At 36.7% G+C, this 20,632-nt stretch overlaps 1 protein-coding gene across 8 annotated transcripts in view; it reads right to left on the bottom strand.

Moving 5' to 3' along the window:
- Positions 1–20,632, bottom strand: part of ABCA5 (ATP binding cassette subfamily A member 5) — a 99,528-nt gene that overhangs the window by 42,293 nt on the left and 36,603 nt on the right. For 6 of the 8 annotated variants that reach the window (XM_051825898.2, XM_070060393.1, XM_017349299.3 and 3 more), the window contains 8 exons: positions 17,950–18,008; positions 14,046–14,156; positions 12,692–12,867; positions 12,009–12,128; positions 10,626–10,764; positions 9,004–9,094; positions 8,677–8,816; positions 5,440–5,559 (listed from right to left, as the gene is read on the bottom strand). In XM_051825898.2, coding sequence (XP_051681858.1) covers positions 5,440–5,559; positions 8,677–8,816; positions 9,004–9,094; positions 10,626–10,764; positions 12,009–12,128; positions 12,692–12,867; positions 14,046–14,156; positions 17,950–18,008 — 956 coding nt within the window. The remainder of the gene's footprint in view (positions 1–5,439; positions 5,560–8,676; positions 8,817–9,003; positions 9,095–10,625; positions 10,765–12,008; positions 12,129–12,691; positions 12,868–14,045; positions 14,157–17,949; positions 18,009–20,632) is intronic. The other 2 variants (XM_070060391.1, XM_070060390.1) reach the window with 1 other exon arrangement.

Here is a 20,632-nt window from a genome sequence, read left to right as displayed (position 1 = left end):
ATATGTAACAGCTACACCAGATTGTGTCTGTGCCCAGCAATCAGCAGAGCAGAGACTCCTGACTCTGGTGGGGAGAAATAACAGGGGGCTAGGACCTTATGACTGTGTGAAGCTTCTGAACCAGGACTGTGAAAAACTGAGGGTGTGTGGGAGAATTCACGGTATGGCTGGGACTTTGAGCAGTCTCAGTGGGAGACACCACAAGCTCAGGGGTTCATAGTTCTGGTCAGAGACATTGCTGGGGAATCTTAACTTACACTGAGGACTGCACAGATTCTTTGTGTGGTCCTTGGGACAGACAAATATTATACTCACTGGGGCTAGCACTCAGGCTCTGGTCTCCATTAAGGAATAGAGCTCAGCTGAGCAGAATATACTTCCCTTCTGATTAAAAAAAAAAAAAAATGAGAGAGAGAGAGATGATCTACCACGCCAAACCTGGGAGTATCACCTTAGGCATGCCCTTAACCCTGGAGAACTGAACAGAGAGCTCTCTGGCCACACCCAGTACAAGCCTCTAGAGATTCACTGAAAGCAGACAGTCCACTTATCTACAGAGTCATAGTACAACGATAAAAGCCGCCACAGTAGAAAAAAAGAAGAAAACAACAGGTATCTCCAAAAATGCCGAACAACAGACACAACAATCCAAAAAACAATAAGGAAGACAACATGATGATCCCAAAAGAACATGACACTTCAATTCTAGATTATGAAGACAATGAGATAGAAGAAATCCAAGAAAAGGAACTCAAAAAATTGATCATAAGATTACACAGAAATAATCAAAAATCAAACCCACAAACCACTGAAATCCATGCAGGACATGAAAGAAAATCTCTCTCATGAAATTGAGATCTTAAGGAGGAATCAAAATGAAATGAAGAATTCAATAGAACAAATAAAAAATGCAGTGTAGCGCCTTAAAAATAGAATCAGTGAGGCAGAAGAGAGGATATCGGCTTAGAAGACAAAGCACGGGAAACTATATAGTCAAACCAAAGATAAGAAGAAATTAGAAATCTAAAAAAAAATACTGTTAGGAATCTACAGGGTGGTATAAAAAGAAAAAACAACAACATTCGGGTTCTAGGAGTTCCTGAAGGCATGGAGACAGAGTAAGGATTAGAAGGCCATTTTAGTGAAATACTAGCAGATAATTTCCTGGGTTTGGAGAAAGAAAGAGCCATCCAAGTACAGAAAGCACACAACTCCCAATAGACATAATCAGAAAAGATCTTCGCCATGACACATTGTAATCAAACTCACCCAGTGAAACATAAAGAAAAGATTACAAAATGTGCAAGAGAGAAATGCCAGATTACTTTCAGAGGATCTCCAATTAGACACAAAACAGACTTCTCATCAGAATCCAGGCAGGCTAAGAGAGAATAGCGATATAGCCCAACTCTTAAGAGAAAAAAAAAAAAAAAAAAAAAAAAACTATCACCCTTTAAAGCTCTCATTTGTGCATGACAGTGAAATAAAGACTTTTCATAATAAACATAAATTGAAAGAATTTGTCACCACCTGTCCAGCCCTGCAAAAGATAATTAAGGATGTGTTAAACACACAGAAACACAGAAACATGGTCATCAATATGAAAGAAGGTAAAGGAAGAAAATAACTCAGTAAAAGATCAAATGAAGTTCAAAGTATAAATTAGGAATATCTTTGGAAAAATGGCAGGGCAAAGTCATTACCTATCAATAGTCATATTGAATATAAATGGACACAACTCCCCAGTTTAAAGGCACAGACTGACTGAAGGATTTAAAAAAACACAATCCATCTATTTGCAGCTTACAAGAAACACATCTTACCAACAAAGATGCACACAGAATGAAAGTGAAAGGTTAGAAAAAGAAATTCCATGTCAACAGAAACCAAAAAAGAGCTAGTGTAGCCATCTTAATATCAGACAACATGGACTTTAACACAAAAACTGTTAAAAGGAACAAAGAGGGGCACTATATAAAGATTAAGGGGTCAATTCAACAGGAAGATGTAACTATTATAAATGTATATGCACCTAATTACAGGGCACCAGGCTATTTAAAAGATACGTTAAGAGACTTAAAGGGAGACTTAGACTCCAATACAATAGTACTGGGGGACTTCAATACTTCACTTTCAGCAATGGAATGATCAACCAAACAGAAAATCAACAAACAGCAGATTTAATCGACACTACAGACCAAATGGATCTAACAGATATCTACAGAACATTTCATCCTACACTTGAAGAATACACATTCTTCTCAGTAGTACATGGAACCTACACTAGGATTGACCACATACTAGGCCATAAAGCAAGTCTCAGCAAATTCAAAAGAATTAGAATCATACCATGCATCTTCTCAGATCACAATGGAATGAAGCTGGAAATTAGCAACTCAGGAATCCCTAGAGCACACACATGGAGACTGAACAACATGCTCCTGAATGAACACTAGATCATAGAAGAAATCAAAAGAGAAATAAAAAACTTTCTGGAAGCAAATAAAGATAACAACACAACATATCAAAACTTAGGGGATACAGCAAAAGCAGTATTAAGAGGAAAGTTTATAGCAATAGGTGCCTACATCAAGAGATTGGGAAGGCACCAAATAAATGAACCATCAATGCATCTGAAGAATTTAGTAAAACAGCAGCAAACCAAACTCAAAATTAGTAGGAGAAAAGAAATAATTAAAATTAGAGAAGAAATCAACAGAATTGAATAAAAAAATACAAAAGGTCAGCAAAATAAAGAGCTGATTTTTTGAAAAAATAATATTAATTTTATGTATTTGTATTTATGTATTTTGTATTTGTTTATGTATTTTATGTATTTGTATATGTATTTTATGTATTTAATTATACACATTTTTTAGCACTCACAATATTAAACAAAATAAATTTTTGAAGGCTTTCTTTCATTTTCAGTTAATAGTTCCATTAAGAACTAACACTTGGCCAGCGCCACGGCTCACTAGGCTAATCCGCCACCTTGCGGCGCCGGCACACCGGGTTCTAGTCCCGGTCGGGGCGCCAGATTCTGTCCCGGTTGCCCCTCTTCCAGGTCAGCTCTCTGCTGTGGCCCGGGAGTGCAGTGGAGGATGGCCCAAGTGCTTGGGTCCTGCACCCCATGGGAGACCAGGAGAAGCACCTGGCTCCTGCCTTCAGATCAGCGTGGTGCGCCGGCCGCTGCGGCCATTGGAGGGTGAACCAACGGCACTCTCACTGTCCACTCTGCCTGTCAAAAAAAAAAAAAAGAACTAACACTTTCAAAAAATTTTTTAATTTCTCTACAAATTTTGAGAATGCCAACTTCATCATTTTAAAAATTCAAAAGAAAAAAACCATAAAATCATATATAATGTTTCTGATTAATCTTCTTTGATATATAAGACAAAAAAAAATGGAGTACCCAAAAACGCATTGCTTCCTTAGTAAATACATCTAAAAGGGATCATCTGGTGTCATATATGTATGTATAACCACAAAAACAATTTTCCAGCTGCCAGTGCTTACAAATTATCACACCCACACAGTAATGCCAATCTTTTATCTGACAACCAAAACTATTAGAAAATTCCCATAACTTATTTATAAAATTTCAGATTTAGTTTAGCATGATGATATATTCAGCCTTATTCTTTACTCTTATCTCACAATAATTCTAATCATCAGCCAACCAGCAATCACAAAAATTGTGTATTTAAAACACTAAACTCTTTTTAACTAACCATTAATATCCCAGTTTTCTTTACTCTCCTGACCCAACACTGCAACCACCTTGTTCAGTCATTAGAACAGTTTCCTCAGCTTACATCCTCTCCTGAAAATACACAGACCCAGCTTTCTCTTTACCTCACTACTGAAATTGTACTTGTCGAGGTCACCATTATCATCCACACTATCAAATTCCTCACTGTTTTCAGTATTATCAAAACAATCTTTTCTGTTCTCATCTCATTCATCGCAACAATACACAAGTAATTGTTCACTTATTCTTTCTTGGGAAACCATTTTGTTTTTCTATACTTTTCCATCTCCATTCTTTTATTCATTCTCTAATAACTGCTCTTTCTCAGTTATTTTTTGGACCCTTCTCCATTTTTAACCCTCAAGACTTGCCCCTCTACTATTATCTATACTCTCAACTTAAGTGATTTCATCCAACATCTTCACTTAGCTCCAGATGCATCTCATAAAATACAGATGTGTCTCAGACAATATAGCCTAAATTCATGCCTTAATTCCTTCTTTCCACAAACCTACTCCTCCCCTATTCTCAGGAAATGGCAATTCTATTCCTAATTCTTAATCCAAAAGTATTGATTTCTGCCCTTTCCCAAACCCTTAACACTCGATCAATCAGCAAAGCATCCCCACTACAACCAATATAACCCAAAACTTTTTTTCACCCATATTCACCATCATCTTAGTTCAAGCCGGGATTAATTGTAGTAGTTTCATAAATGATCTTCTTGCTACCATTATTTCTTTATAATACACTCATCATTCAACAACCATAATGCCTTTTTTAAAAATGCCCATCAGATTGTATTAACTTTTTTGCTTTAAATTTCATAGTTTATCATATCACACTAAGACAAAAAACAAAATTCACATATTCAAAGGTAAAATGTGATATGGCCTTTGCCCACCCTCTGACAAAACTGTCTGTAGTCCTCACCATGGTTCCAGCCATGGTGGTCTTTCTTCATCCCTTAAAAACATAAAATTCAGTTCTCATTTTATGTGATTTCAGTAGAAGTTCTCTTTACCTGGAAATTTCTGTCTTAAAATCTTCTTACCTAGATTTTTCTTTCATACAGTTCTCAGTTCAAATATATGCTAATTTTAAAAATAATTTTAAAGATTTATTTATTTATTTATTTGAAATGCAGACTTATGGGGAGAGAGAAAAGAAGAGAGAGAGAGAAATCTTCCATCTGCTGGTTCAGTTCCCAAATGGCTACAACAACCAGGACTGGGCCAGGCTGAAGCCAAGAGCCAGGAGCTTCTTCCGGGTTTCCCGTGGGTAGAGTGCCCAAGCATGCCACTACTTTCCTGGGCACATTAGGAGGGAACTGGATCAGAAGTGGAGCAGCCAGGACTCGAACCAGTGCCCATATGGGATCTTGGCACTACATGCAGCAGCTTTAACCCACTGAGCCACAGCACCAGTACCTTAAAGATATTCTCAACAAAGTCCTCCTTGACAATACAATACAATATAACTTCACTGCATACCAAGACAAACTCATCAATTTCCTTCATAACTCCTATCACTATCAGTAAATATCTCAATTACTTATTTACTTACCTGTTTATTTCTGCCCTCCCTCCCTAAAATAATAAAAGTTTCACATGCTTAAACAGTTACTTGTCTTATTCACCATCTGTCTGGCTCATTGTCTAAAACATTTTTAGTTGCGTTTTTACCTGCTTGGTCAATTTCTGCTTCAACTTCTAGCTTTAAGAATACATCTTCCAAAGTAGTCATGGAAACACCATAAGAAATGATACCCAAATTTGAATGAGTGTCTAGTGCAGAAAACAAACCTAAAATAAAAAATGAAAGAATGATGTATAGTAAAGCATATTATCATGAATTACTCTAAAATATCCTTTAAAAATAGGGTAAGACTAGATTTACTCTGCTGTGGGGTGGGTGTTATGGTACAATAGGTAAAGCTACTACCTGCAATGCCGGCATCCCAAGTGGATCTGGTTCAAGTTCCAGCTGTTCCACTTCTAATCCAGTTCACTGCTAATGCACCTAGAAAATCAGCAGATGATGGCCCAAGTGCTTGGGTCCCTGCCACCCATGTGTGAGACCAGGAAGAAGCTCTTGACTGCTGGCTTTGGCCTGGCCAAGTCCTGGCTGTTACAGCCATCTGGGCAGTGAACCAGCAAGTAGAAGATCTTTCCCTCTCTCTCCATCTCTCTCTCTCTCTCTCCAACTCTTTCACAAAAACAAATAATTCTTTAAGAAGTAAATAAATGTACTCTGCTGAGACAGAGTTTCTAAAGCTTTTGGTAACAAGATAATTTTAAGATTTTTTAAAATTATTATTAAAAGTTTTATTTATTTGAAAGACAGAATTACAGAGAGAGAGGAAGAGAAAAAGAGAGGGGGAGAGAGAGAGAGAGTGGAAAGAGATCTTCCATTCTCTGGTTCACTCCCAAAATGGTGGCCATGGCCAGGGCTGGGCCAAGCAGAAGCCAGGAGCCAGGGGTTTCCTCGTGGTCTTCCGCTTGGGTGGCAGGGGTCCAAGTACTTGGGCCATCTTCTACTGCATTCTCAAGCACATTAGCAGGGAGCTGGAAGAGAAGTGGAACAGCAGGGACTCAAATCAGTGCCTATATAGTGTCACAGTTGGTGGCTTAACCCACTGCACTACAACTGGTGCCTTAAAATTCTTATCAATGCTCCAGAAACCAATGAAATTTTGTTTATGGGGATATACCTAATAGGTATTTATATTATAAATTAAAATTAAGAAATATTTTAAAGTATTTGCAACTAAAACTGAGAAAGTTAAAACTGAAACATACTCAAAAACAGAAAAATCAGTTGCTTTTTTAAAAATAATAAGGAAAATCATGTTAAAATAATATTATTTTAAAAATTATATTTTTCCAGACAAAGATGTCACTAAGAAGGGGATATCTTTGCAAATTTCCTTAACAGAGGACAAACTGATTCTCCAGTAATTGTTTCTGTTGTAACGGCACATGTCCTGTAGTTTCTGAAAGAAACTGTATGTGAGAAGCTGAGAATCAAAAAAAGGTAAATAAGTCTAGGTATATTGGAAAAAAGTATTGACTTCATGAATTCCATAAAGAGGTCTCTTAGGGCCCACCCCTAGGAGTTTCCAAAAACACACTTTAAAATCCAGTAAAATAGGGGCCAGCGCTCTGGTGCCACAGCGGGTTAACAGCTGCTCCACTTCCAATCCAGCTCTCTGCTGTGGCCTGGGAAAGCAGTGGAAGATGGCCCAGGTCCCTGGGCCCCTGCACCCACGTGGGAGACCAGGAGGAAGCTCCTGGCTCCTGGCTTCAGATTGGCGCAGCTCCGGCCGTTGCGGCCAATTGGGGAGTGAGCCAGTGGATAGGAGATACCTCTGTCTCTCTTTCTCTCTCTCTCTGCCTCTCTTCTATGTAACTCTTTCAAATAAATAAATTTTAAAAAAATCCAGTGAAGTAGTGTGACAATTTATCAAAGAAACATGAGGAACAATAAAGTATGGTAGTGAAAACATGAGTTCTGGAACCAGCCTTCCTGGGTTCAAAACCCAGCACCACTATTTTCTATCTGTATGACCTCTGGGCAATTTTCCTAAACCTTTTTATAACTGTTTTTTCACTTAAAAACTGGAAATTATGATAGTACTTATCTCACTTATTTATTTGTTGAAAAATTGGGATAACTAAGAAAACTAATACTTGTAAAGGCATAGACCAGCATCTGGCACAAGACAAGCATTACATAAATGCTATTAAAGAGTAAGATATAAGTTGGATGAATAATAGGTAAGATGCAATAAACTGGTACATGTCTGTTAATACAATTAATTCATGAGGTTTTCTGAAAATAAACTAATTAATCTACTATAGAAAATATTTTTCTGGTTATGAGATCAATACTATTGGAATTTTGTACAACACACCTACATCAGTAATACCCTTTTGGCTATTAAACAGACTGAGTTTGAGTTCCCCATTATAAAGCTGAAAATCAGTGCCTCGATAAAAAGAAATTAAAGATTTATCATATAGTTCATTATGAAATCATGAAATTTAAAAAGAACTTGAGAATATACAAAAGCAACAATGTATGTATATATACACAAGGGGTCTTCAAAAAGTTCATGAAAATGTGTATTATAAAAAAACTGTATATAAATTTCAAATTTTGTCTGCAAAAAACTACCTATATTTTTTTTTTTTTTGACAGGCAGAGTGGACAGTGAGAGAGACAGACAGAGAGAAAGGTCTTCCTTTGCCGTTGGTTCACCCTCCAATGGCCGCCGCGGCCGGCGCGCTGCAGCCGGTGCACCGCGCTGATCTGATGGCAGGAGCCAGGAGCCAGGTGCTTTTCCTGGTCTCCCATGGGGTGCAGGGCCCAAGCACCTGGGCCATCCTCCACTGCACTCCCTGGCCACAGCAGAGCGCTGGCCTGGAAGAGGGGCAACCAGGACAGAATCCGGCACCCCAACGGGGACTAGAACCTGGTGTGCCGGCGCCGCTAGGCGGAGAATTAGCCTAGTGAGCCGCAGCGCCGGCCCAAAACTACCTATATTTTAATTACATTTTTTTACAAACTTTTTGAAGCATCCTCATATCAATGCATTACTCTCATGAAGCCAACAAGCAAATCTGGAGCAATTTCTTTTTTTCTTGACAGCATATTAAACAAATTCTTTTTATGATTTTCTTACATTTTCTTAAAATATTTAACATATTAGTTTCTTGCATGCTGTTTGTAAAGAAAAACAAAAGTTAACATTCAGTATTTCTAGCTTTCAAAAACAAAATAAAGCAAAAATAAAATATTAATCCTGACCACCTGGAAGCATAGGAATAGAAGAAAGAGAAATAAGCAAAAAGGACATCAAGAAAGCCCATTCCCAATAAAAGATCCTTGTCTGACAACCAACATGCTGAGAATAATACCTGAAAATTTGTCCATGTCCTTGAAAGGTAAGCTATACACAACTTGTTGGTCATTCTGTTGTAATAACGTAGCTCCTGGTATGTGCTGTTTAACCAGTGAGGAAAGGGATTCTGTGGCACAGTATCTATCTATGTACATACTAGAGAAGATCAAAGAATTGGAATTTTTTTATTATCACTCAACAAGCAATTCAAAGTGAATTCTGAATTCTTTAAATTTAGTGTCATAAAATATGGTCAAGAAATACTATGACAAACCATAAAAGCAATAACAGTACATACAAACTATAATAAAAAAAAATAAACTCAATAAAGAATGAACAATACCTCAGTCGGTAGCCAATCCCCCATTTGCTTTTAAGGAAAATTGAAGAACCAACACATTTTAATATTCCTTGTGATATGACAGCTTTCCTATCTGCAAGTAGAGATTTACATTTCAATGTCTAAGCTAATAACAGTATTAATAATTAGCATTTATGTTTTTTGGATTATCATGAGGTAATCAAGTATTATTTCAATAATCATTCATAAATATCTTATGAGGAAGGTAACAGATCACCTATTTTTCAAATGAGAATAGTGAAGTAATAATAAATTAATTACACATTTCATATACTATTAAATAACAAATCCAGAAACTGGACCCAAACAATATGAATTTATGAGCCATTTTCTTCATTTTACTTCAAATATTTCTTCACAAAAACCTTGTTAAATACAATGGCTTTTACATTTTTTAATAACCAAATGTATAAACAATAGAAATAACAAAATGTTTGGTGTTTTTTAAAATAAAGATACTTTATTGAAGAGATGAATAATTTATCCATTAGATTGTAACCTTTTGAAAGAAGTCACTCTAGAATTTCTAACTTCTCTATTTTGTCAAGATTATTAAAAATTATATGTCAGCATAAACCTGTGTTCTTTGTATGTTTATGGGTATAAAAGAGTTAGCATAGCAGGTCTTGAAAAATTACCCTGAGAAAGTCCTGCTTGCAAGGTTGGCCCATGGTTGGCAACTGGAAAGTTGGATTTTGGGAGGGTTCCTAATATTTTCAAAAAGTTAAGTGTGGGGAGCAACTGGGAGCAACTCGGACTAGACTGTTACTGGAATTAAGACTTATTCTATGCATCTGCTCTCCCACAATATGGCGCTGGGAGAGGAGGAAACAGCTTCTACACAGCTGCCTCCAGTTCAACCAATAAGCAGCAGGAGCTGCTCCTGATTGGAGGAGAGCAGCGTACTCAGCGTGTGGGTAGCAGAGTTGGGATTGGCGGAAGAGGACTATAAAGGAGGAGAGAGACAACATGCACCAGGAACATCTATCTGAAGGAACACCTGTGCAGCCCCCGAGAGAGCTGGCTGGCGGTGTGCCGCTCCCCCGCGGAAGTGGGGAAAGTGGCAGGGGGAACCGCCCTTCCACGGAGGTGGAGGGACGGTAGCCAACCCGGGAAGAACCAGCAGCAAACCAGGGGAGGGCCGAGCAGACAAAAGAACAGCGCAGGGTCCTGTGTCGTTCCTCCGCGAAGAGGGGGAGCGACATAATGGTGCCATGACTCGGATATGAAGCCTAGGCAGGGTTTAGTGTCGTTCCTCCACGAAGAGGGGGAGCGACAGTTAAGTGCAGCCCATTAGGCCTGTACAAAACTATAAAACAGTGGGTTTTATACAAAACATTTGCTTTCTTTCTGGGAGTTTGGACAGTGGGTATGTGCAAGGCAGAAGATACCTATGTAACTAGCATCCAATAAGAACACTGGGCTTCTAATGAGCTTCCATGGTAGACAAGTCACACATGTTACAACCAGTGCTGGAGAAACTAGACACATGTTTTTCTATTCCTCAAGATGGAGCATTTTCGTGCCCATAACCCTTTTAGCCAATGGCAATGTTCCTAAAAAATAAAGCAAAAAAAAATAAATAAATAAAGCAATAATCTCACCAGCAAGAATGTCAGCTTCATCCATGAAATGAGTACTAAACACTGTCACCCGATTGGCTTTTCTGTATTTTAAAAGATTCCAAACAATATGACGAGAACAGGGGTCCATTCCAGCTGTTGGTTCATCTAGCAGTAGTACCTGTGTGAAAATGGTGGGAAGGGCAAGAAATCCTTAGGAAAACTGCAACATTTAAAATGTATGTGGACACTGAAAAGTTTCTCCATTTCAAGTAACTATTATCAGTCAGAAATATATTAGCTCTGAGTTTTTCACTTTATTTGAACTCACATAAATTGTAAAACTTTTAAGTTTGGCATATGAATATTTTTCTTGGTTTAATGTTAAAAGACTAATGTCGTAACATATAACACGTAACATTAAGATAAACTACAAAAAACATTAAGTATGCTGCCATTATATTAACAATTAAATTCGTAGACATAATAACTTTTTTAGAGAAACATGTCCTATATTAGTTCAAACGAAGCAATAAGTTTCAAAACTATTTTTAAATAAAAAATCATGATGGTGAAGATTAGGAGGAAGATTAATTAACGTGAAGCTAGAATAGGAAATCATCCCAAGCTATAGCAGCAACTGGAGTGTGGCAGGTTCCATACTGCAGTCAGACACTGCTTCTGTTTCTGCAGCACAGACAGCAGCACAAAACAACACACATAAAATCAAAGCAGCAGGGCAGGAACAAACTAAACTATCCCTTTTTTATTTTTAGCTTTTATTATGAGTTATTATAAATATAGTCAAAACTATAGAGAAAAGAACACTGTTTTATTCAAATATTTGGGGCCATATTTTCTTCATTTTTATAATTTTTATAATTTTTAAAACTGATTTATTTTCATTTTATTTGAGATAGACAAAGGAGATCTTCTAACAGTTGGTTCACTCTCCAAATTCACACAACAGCCAGGGCTGGGACAGGCTGAATCCAAGAGCCCAGAATTTGATCAGGGTCTCCCATGTGGGCAGTAGGAACACAAGGTCTTCAGTCATCATCAGCTGTCTCCCTGGATGCATATTAGCAAGCATGTAGCCAGATCAAAAGCAGAGGAACTCCGGCTATTAACCTGGCACTCAGATATGGAATGTAGGCATCCAAAGCAGTGACTTTAGTGCTGCAATAAATGCCTGCCTCAGATCTTTTTTTTAAAGAAATAAAACATTTCAGACATAACTAAAATCTATACATTCTAGCACCCAATATTATAAAGATGTTATATATTTTTCTGATCTATGATAACACAGAATATGTTTAAACTTTCTATAATATACTATATGTGCGTATATATATATATATTTCTATAACATTTTGCATTCAACATAATTTAAATGATCCCATCAGTGAATTAATATTTATTTACCTTTGGATTCCCAAGAACAGCAATTCCTAAAGACAGCTTTCTTTTTTGACCACCACTTAATTTTTTAGCTTGGTTATCTTTGATAGCCTGCATATCTAAATCTAGTAAAACTTTCTGCACCTGTAAAAGCAAAATTTGAACAATCAAATTTTAAAAATCACACCAGTTATGTATTTGTTTTTTAACTATTTTAAGTTTTAAAGTATTAAATATTTTAGAATACATGGTTTTAAGTTTAAGATAATTTTTGTGTGTGTGTTTTTTTTTAAAGTGCCTTCAAAATGAAACTTTACTTTGACATTTATTCATACATAGCTTTGACAACAGCACATAACAAGCTTTTTGAAGGAAGGCTCCATTTTACTCTAGTACCTTCCTGGGTAGACTTGGAATGAGAAGTGATCAGTGAAGTTTCTTGGTGTATAGGAAAGTGGGTATGGAAGCAGCACATAGGAGGCAACAAGGGAGATGAGGGAAAGGAGGGAGGGAGGGGGTGAGAATTCTGCAGATGAAAGAAGGACTACTTTATATGTAGTAACACATTTGCTCCAAATTGTATTTCTTTGTTAATAACTTTCTGTTTACTGGATCAGTAAAGGTCTTATATTTAGAGCACATCTGTATTATAATGAAGTTATTAACTCACAGGGAAAAAAGTACAGGTATCTAGATAAATAACATACTTCTTGTATTATATTGTTGGCTGGTATTCCTTTGATTGAAGCTAAAATGGATAAATTTTCTTCTACAGTCAAAACATCAAAATGTATATCTAACTGTGGACAAATGCCTATCATTTTTCTTGCTTCAAACATTTCATCTATTTCCGAAACTCTGTGTCCATATATGGATGCAATTCCTAAAAGAAAAATGCATTTTTAAATTTATATTAAACATAGCAAGTATTACAACATATACGCTTTAATGTATTCTAGTAATTTAGTTATTTGATTCTAATAGATATATAAAACAAGAATTAATTTAAATTTGGAAAATAGAAAACATTCTCATTTACATATTATTGGTAATATGCTTCCACTTATATTTCAACTTCATTTTCCTTCACTTCTAGGCCATATTACATAGCAAAATGAGGAATGAACTAGAAATTTAACATTAAACATAAATGTCTATTGTTACAATTAACAGTAACAATTTCCCATTGTTTCTAGATATTATGTTTTAGTGGAGAGTTCAAATAGACAGTTGTACTGTCTCAGGCAAATTAGAGAATCTCTAAATTCCAGTGTTTCTATAAACTGAATACTACTACAACTCACTTAACAATGTTAAAGTGATAATGAAGAATCATATAAAAAATCATAAATTTATATAAATGTTAAGATACTATGACTACCATAATGAGTGATACAACATAAGCAACAAAATCAAACTAGTTTTAACAGTATAACTACATTTAAAACATTGAAAAATGCAGATTCAATGCAATTTGGCCCTTTTGTAAAATATGTACTACACTGTCACTCTATTTAGCTAATGTGAACACATGGAGCTGTTGCACTGAATTTCTATCTATGAAATAATTACAGATCAAAAGTATGTTTTGAGGTACTGCTCTTAAAATTCTATTTAGACAATGGTGTTCACATTTATCATTGTTTCCTTTTAAAATATTGCTCTAAATTTAGAAATCTGGATTTATTTTTTCAACTAGAAATATTCTATCAATGTGATTTAATTTCCAGATAGTAACTGATTTGTTGTTCACTAAAATGAATAAGCAAACATACATACACATATACCACATATGTATATATATACACATACACATGCACACACATAAATATGTAACAAAAATAGGCTCAAAAAATGAATCACTTTTATTTTCTGTGGAAAAATACCCTAATATGTGTAGGCAAAACAAAAAGAAAACACTTTCACAAGTACAGAAATGGATCCCAAATCACTGATAAAAATCATTAATTACACATTAAAGGAAAAATAATTATTATATATTATGGTTAATAGCATTAATAAGACAAGTCAGAAATTTCATTTAAGTCAGCAAATTCTCACCATCAGAAGGTGGGCACAGTCCACAAAGTATATTCATCAGTGTACTCTTTCCTGTTCCACTATGGCCAAGTAATGCAGTAATCTGTCCCTCATATATGTCAAATGACAAATCTAGTTCAGGAAAAAAAGAAGCTTCAAATGTAATTTTTATTTCACTTCAGCTATGAAAGATAATTCATAATATTTGGGTAATTTTAAAGTAAAGCAATACATTTAAAGTTATAAAGTTATCAGCATTTTTTAGAGCAGGTTCAGGAGCTTCTTTATCATAGCCAACTGTATAAACAGGGGGCCAGTGCTTGGCAGGTAAAGCCACCACTTGCAGTGCTGGCATCCCATATGGGTGCCAGTTTGAGTCTCGGCTACTCCATTTCCAATCCAGCTCTCTGCTGTAGCCTGGGAAAGCAGTAGAAGATGGTCCAAGTCCTTGGACCCCTGCACTGATGTGGGAGCTCTGGAAGAAGCTCCTGGCTCCTGGCTTTGGATTGGTGCAGCTCCAGCTATTGGGGCCAAATGAGGAGTGAACCAGCGATGGAAAACCTTTCTCTTTCTCTCTGTATCTCCTTCTCTCTCTGTGTAACTCTTTCAAATAAATAAATAAATCTTATTTAAAAATAGTATAAACAGTATGAAAGGCAAATGAAAATAATTTGTATTTGTTAATATAGTAAGATTTAGAGGGTATACTAAATATTTGGGAATTGGAATTTTCTATCTACTGACTTTTTGTGACTTTCAAGGGAATTAAAACACTGGCAAAAAATAGAAATTAACCAATAGTACAAGAATGATTAAGTAAATACTTAAAACATTTAAATCAATGAAGAAATACCACTGGATGTATATGTAAACGAATGAAGACAGGAGGTGATCTGAAATTATGAAGTAGAAATGAATTAGCCAAGAAACTAGGCAAATGGTGAAATATAAAATAAGAAGTAGTATCATATGCCAGAGCCAATCAGGGAGGTAGCAAGCAAAAATACATAACAAGTAAAAGTTACAGTATAGGAACTCAGGACATACCAAGAAACCCAAAGCAAGACCACAAACATACTTGTAATTATCTCAGGGGAGCAAAAGTTGACATACTGATAAATCATTTGTGAGTAGGTATATGCATGAGTGCACAAACACACACACACACACACACACACACTACACACATACATGCACATGTATACGTTTGTGGAAACTACTTAGTAAAGTATCTTTTTGAGGAATAATAGTAAACATCACAGTAAATTAAAAAGCAAAGTCACACTGATAACCATGCACATACAAAGTTCTATAATCCAGGCAAACACAAGATTCACTGTCTGACACATTCACTGTGTAAGAAAAAGGAAAAGTAATTAATCAACAAAAGTATCATGATTTATCCATGGTGTCTTCAAAAAGTTCATGAATATATGTGTTACGAAAAAGTATGCATGTATTTCAAAACTATTTTACATTAAAATAAATTTACCTTTCCATTCTATTTTTCCATGAACTTTTTGAAGTACCCACATATTACAAATCTTTGGATATTATGAACATACTAAGGGAAAAGGGTATCTATGAACTACTCAAGAGAAATAACTATGATGTATAAAAAGTTAAATATTTTCTTTTGAAAAAAGAAGGATCCTGTCCTCTCACTCTCTTTTTTACTGTAGTTTTAATCATTTTAAGTAGCACTCTGACCTCAGAATCACCCCTTAATGCATCCTGGTCTGGCTGAAAAGCCCATGACAGCATTTCAGGCATGGAAATCCAAGACACTGTGGCAAAAAATGTTCTACATGAAGGATCTCTGTGAGTGAGACCCCAGCAGAAAGAAGTCGTCATCAAAGTAGGATGTACTTTTCTCTGAAGGGAGGAGAGAACTTCCACCTTGCTTATGGCCTTATCTAAATAATGATGGAGTTTGTAAATTCAAAAGGCTTCCATAGCCTAGGCAGCTCATGTCAAGAGCCTCAGGTGGTCACTGATCTCTTACATGAGAGTGTTAATTGTTAAAATTAACAACAGGAGTTACTGTGCCTTAAACTTCCCATGCAGGACCTCTGTCCTCATTGAGTTGTATTATGAGATTTAACTGTAAAACTAGTTCTCAGTTTTTTGTGTGTGTTTGTATGTGCAAACTGTTGAGATCTTTACTTAGTATAGAGTTGGTCTTCTTTGTATAAAGTTAACTGAAAATGAATCTTAATGGAGAATAGAACTGGTAATGGGAGAGGGAGGAGGAAGCGTGTTGGGAGTATGGGTGGGAGTGTGGGTTTGGCAGGAAGAATCATTATATTCCTAAAGTTGTACTTATGAAATTTGTATTTCTGAAATAAAAGTTTTCTTTGGGGGAAAAAATGTTTCTTCTGCAGCACCACGACTTCCATGCACACAAGCTTAGAATCTGTCATTCTGAATACAGAAAATAGCATACCCACTGTATTCTTTTCCCCAGTAACTGTAACTCTGCAACTCAGGAAAGAAACTTGATACTCCTTTTAAAGCGACTGGAATGAGGTATCCCAGTTAAGGGTAATGATGAGGAATGTTTTCCCCTTGACATTCTTCAGCTTTGAATAACATATACTGTGAACTCTTACTTAGCTCCAATTCTAGTCTACAAAGATTATCCACCAAGAATGGCAGCAGCCATTCTAGAAATTCTCTGTTGCTCTAAGTCTAGCCCTTAGATGAGTCAATACTCTCTTTGCTGTCAACTGAAAAAAGCAATCATATCATATGCCAGGTATCACTGTCAAGTAAATGCCCAGAGGATGATTTGTGAGACAGTATTTCACTTATATGCTGATACACACAGAAAAGTTGTTTGCAGTCACTGAAGCCAGCAACTAAAAACTCAGCTCAAAAGCTAAGCATAATCCTATGGCCTTACTTTTCTTAGGAACAGTGATGGAGCTCTGATACAAAGAAGACAGATTAGTGGGGTCCAAATAATCTACAATTCAAATGCTGTCTATGATCTATCTCTAGTTAATATATATAATATTATAATCCTCTGGATTACAAGAAATGTAATTCATCATCAAGACAGATAAATTTACTTTCTTGTTTTTAATGATTTATTTGAAAGGCAGAATTAGAGAGAGAGAGAATGAGAATGAGTCTTCCATCTGCTGGTTCACTCTCCAAATGGCTGCTATGGCCCGGGTTGGGCCAGGCTGAAGCCAGGAGCTACGTCTGGGTCTCCCAAGGGGATGCAAGGGCCCAAGGACTTGGGCTATCTTCCAGTGCTTTCCCAGGTACATTAGCAGGGAGCTGGATGGGAAGTGGAGCAACCAGGACTCAGATTGGCACTCAAATGGGATGCAGCATCTTAGGCAGCAGCTTAACCCATTTCATCACAATGCCAGCCCAAGAAATTTACTTTCAAGAAATCTAGAAAGACATCAAGTCACATGCTGTGGAGTACCACCTTATCCTACTAGAATAAAGTTAAGTAGACTAATAATATCATTGTGTATTTGTGTATTCTGGTTCTGGAGATCAATGACTAACACACTGATACAATGTTAAACAACCTACAAATGTCAGGACAGCTCCCCACAACAAAGGATCATCAGGCCCAAAATGTCAGTAGTGCTGAAGTTGAGAAATCCAATGTTGGTAAAAATGACTTTTTAAAAAAAATAACTAAAATGCATACACATGCATAATAGTGAAAACAGACATAGACTTGTTCAAATAGTTGAATATTTTTCATCTTAGTTAAAAGTTACTTTTGCTTTTACAATTTTGATGTTATTACTTCTACCATAGACATTAATCACATAAATACATCTATAAGCAAGACAGAAAATTAAGGTAGAGAAGTTTGTACTTCCCACTAGCTATACAAATTAATTTTCCGTTTGTACTTTAATATTATGGACCAAATATGAGGAAAGCTACTTACTTCTCAAAGCTTCTACATTTTCACCTTTCTTTCTGTATGTCTTCTGAATACCACTGATTCTGAAAAAGAGTTCTATTTTAAGTGTTTAAAGCAACTTATTACAAGTGTATATGTTTGTTTCTATCAAGGGTGCCACTTCTAATATGAATAATAACAAATCTCCATCCTACTAAAATAATGCCAAAAGAAAGTTGACATTAATTATAAAATTATTTTAAAGATACAAAAGTGTAACAGTCATTCCATTTTAAGTGTTGCTCATTCTTTTTTTTTTTTTTTTTTTTTTTTTTTTTTTTTTTTTTACAGGCAGAGTGGACAGTGAGAGAGAGACAGAGAGAAAGGTCTTCCTTTTGCCGTTGGTTCACCCTCCAATGGCCGCCGTGGCCAGCGCACCGCACCTATCCAAAGACAGGAGCCAGGTGCTTCTCCTGGTCTCCAATGGGGTGCAGGGCCCAAGTACTTAGGCCATCCTCCACTGCACTCCCGGGCTACAGCAGAGAGCTGGCCTGGAAGAGGGGCAACCAGGACAGAATCCAGTGCCCCAACCGGGACTAGAACCCGGTGTGCCAGCGCCACTAGGCAGAGGATTAGCCTAGTGAGCTGCGGCACCAGCCGCTCATTCATTTTTTATGCCAAGCCAATTTCTAAAAAGAATCATTTAATTCAAATAATTTATGGATTTTTTTCATCACTGATTAATCAGATACATATTACATCAGTTAAAAAAGCTAAATACCAGATGCCATTTCATGCCAGCACAAATTTAAAGCTGCAAACTCTCCATAAATGTGAAGAGATTGTTCTCATTCCATTAAAGATTTTTATACAATTTTTTTAAAAAGATTTATTGATTTATCTGAAAGGCAGAATTACATTGAAACAAGGCAGAGAGAGAGAGAGAGAGAGAAAGAGGTCTTCCATCCACTGGTTCACTCCCCAGATGGTCACAATGGCTGGAGCTGTGCCGATCCAAAGCCAGGATCTTCCGGGTCTCCTACGCAGTGTGCAGGTGCCCAAGAATTTGGGCCATCTTCTACTGCTTTCCCAGACCATAGAAGAGAGCTGGATTGGAAGTGGAGCAGCGAAGGCTCGAACCAGCACCCATATGGGATGTTGGCACCACAGGTGGTGGCTTTATCCACTATCCTACAGTGCTAGCTCCTTTTATACAATTTTGTATAGAATTAATAATTTTGATAAAGAGTTTAAATTTTACCCTTGAGTAGGCACAACATATTGGTCTACCACTTACATATGAAAATTTTGAACTCCCTTGCTGAAAAGTTTTTCTTAAATTTATAAAATGCAATATAGTTCATTTTTTAACTGTCTTTTTTTTTTCTTTCTTATTAAAAAAAAAAAAAAAACAACTCTGGTGTTGTCTGATCAAACCAAGAATAGTAATGAGTTACACTGGTTCTTAAAAATCAAAGTACTACGCTAGTTTGTGTCCCAGCTGCTCCACTTCCAATCCAGCTCCAGGTATTGTTGCTTAGCAACTAAAGCTTATGTTGCCCACATCCCATATGGGCACCAGTTCAAGTCCCAATTGCTCCACTTCTGTTCCAGCTCCCTGTTAATGTGCCTGGGAAAGCAGTAGAAGATACAGCTCAAGTGCTTGGGCCCCTGTGCCCATGAAGGGAACCTGGAAGAAGCTCCAGGCTTCTGGCTTCAGATCAGCCCCAGCTCCAGCTGCTGTGGCCATTTGGGGAGTGAATCAGCAGATGAAAAACCTCTCTCTCTCTGCTTCTGCCTCTGCCTCTCTCTCTGCCTTACAAAATAAATAGATCTTTAAAAAATTAAATAATAGTTTAATTTGTCACAAAGCCTATAAAATTAACAGAGGGCTATTTAATACATTGTATAGGGGCTGGCGCTGTGGTGAGGCGGGTTAACACTCTTGCCTGCAGTGCTGGCATCCCATATGGGCACCCGTTCAAGACCCAGCTGCTCCACTTTTGATGCAGCTCTCTGCTATGGCCTGGGAAAGCAGCAGAAGATGGCCCAAGTCCTTGGGCCCCTGCGCCCACATGGAAGACCTGAAAGAAGATTCTGGCTTCGGATCAGCCAGCTCCAGCCATTGCAGTCAATTGGAGAGGGAGCCATCAGATGGAAGACACCTCTCTCTCTCTCCCCCACCCCCTCTGTCTCTCTGTCTTTCCTCTCTCTGTGTAACTCTGACATTCAAATAAATAAATCTTAAAAAAATACATTGTATAAAACAATAAAGTATGAATTGAATTACAAAATGTTCATTGTTTCATTCTAAAAACTGAGAAAAGCTTTAAACAGCTTAATTATATAAACAATGAATTGTATTACTTTTACAAATTTCCATTGAAACATAAAATTTCAAACCTACCAGCAACCTTATTCTAAATGGTTGAAAAATAAGAACTGGAATGAAAGTAGTTTTTACTAATACTATATACTTTAAAATCATGAATTGTATACCAGATCTTAGATATCATACTTAAATACATATGAGGGTACTTAAAATGTTTGTGGCAAAATGGAATTAAAAGACAAGTTTAGTTTGATTCAAAGAACTTTTGGAAGATGGCAGAATAGCAACAGGACAGTCCGGATCACATGGGGGCAAAATTAATATTTAAAAAGGGGAGAAACTACACACCTAAGATAAAGCTGTGGGAAATTCGCAATGGGAAACCTAGAAAAACAA

The sequence above is a fragment of the Oryctolagus cuniculus genome, chromosome 17 (assembly GCF_964237555.1).
Source record: "Oryctolagus cuniculus chromosome 17, mOryCun1.1, whole genome shotgun sequence".
Classification (NCBI taxonomy): Eukaryota; Metazoa; Chordata; class Mammalia; order Lagomorpha; family Leporidae; genus Oryctolagus; species Oryctolagus cuniculus.
The sequence above is the reverse complement of the archived record's forward strand: the minus strand, read 5'-3'. Positions and strand labels throughout refer to the sequence as shown.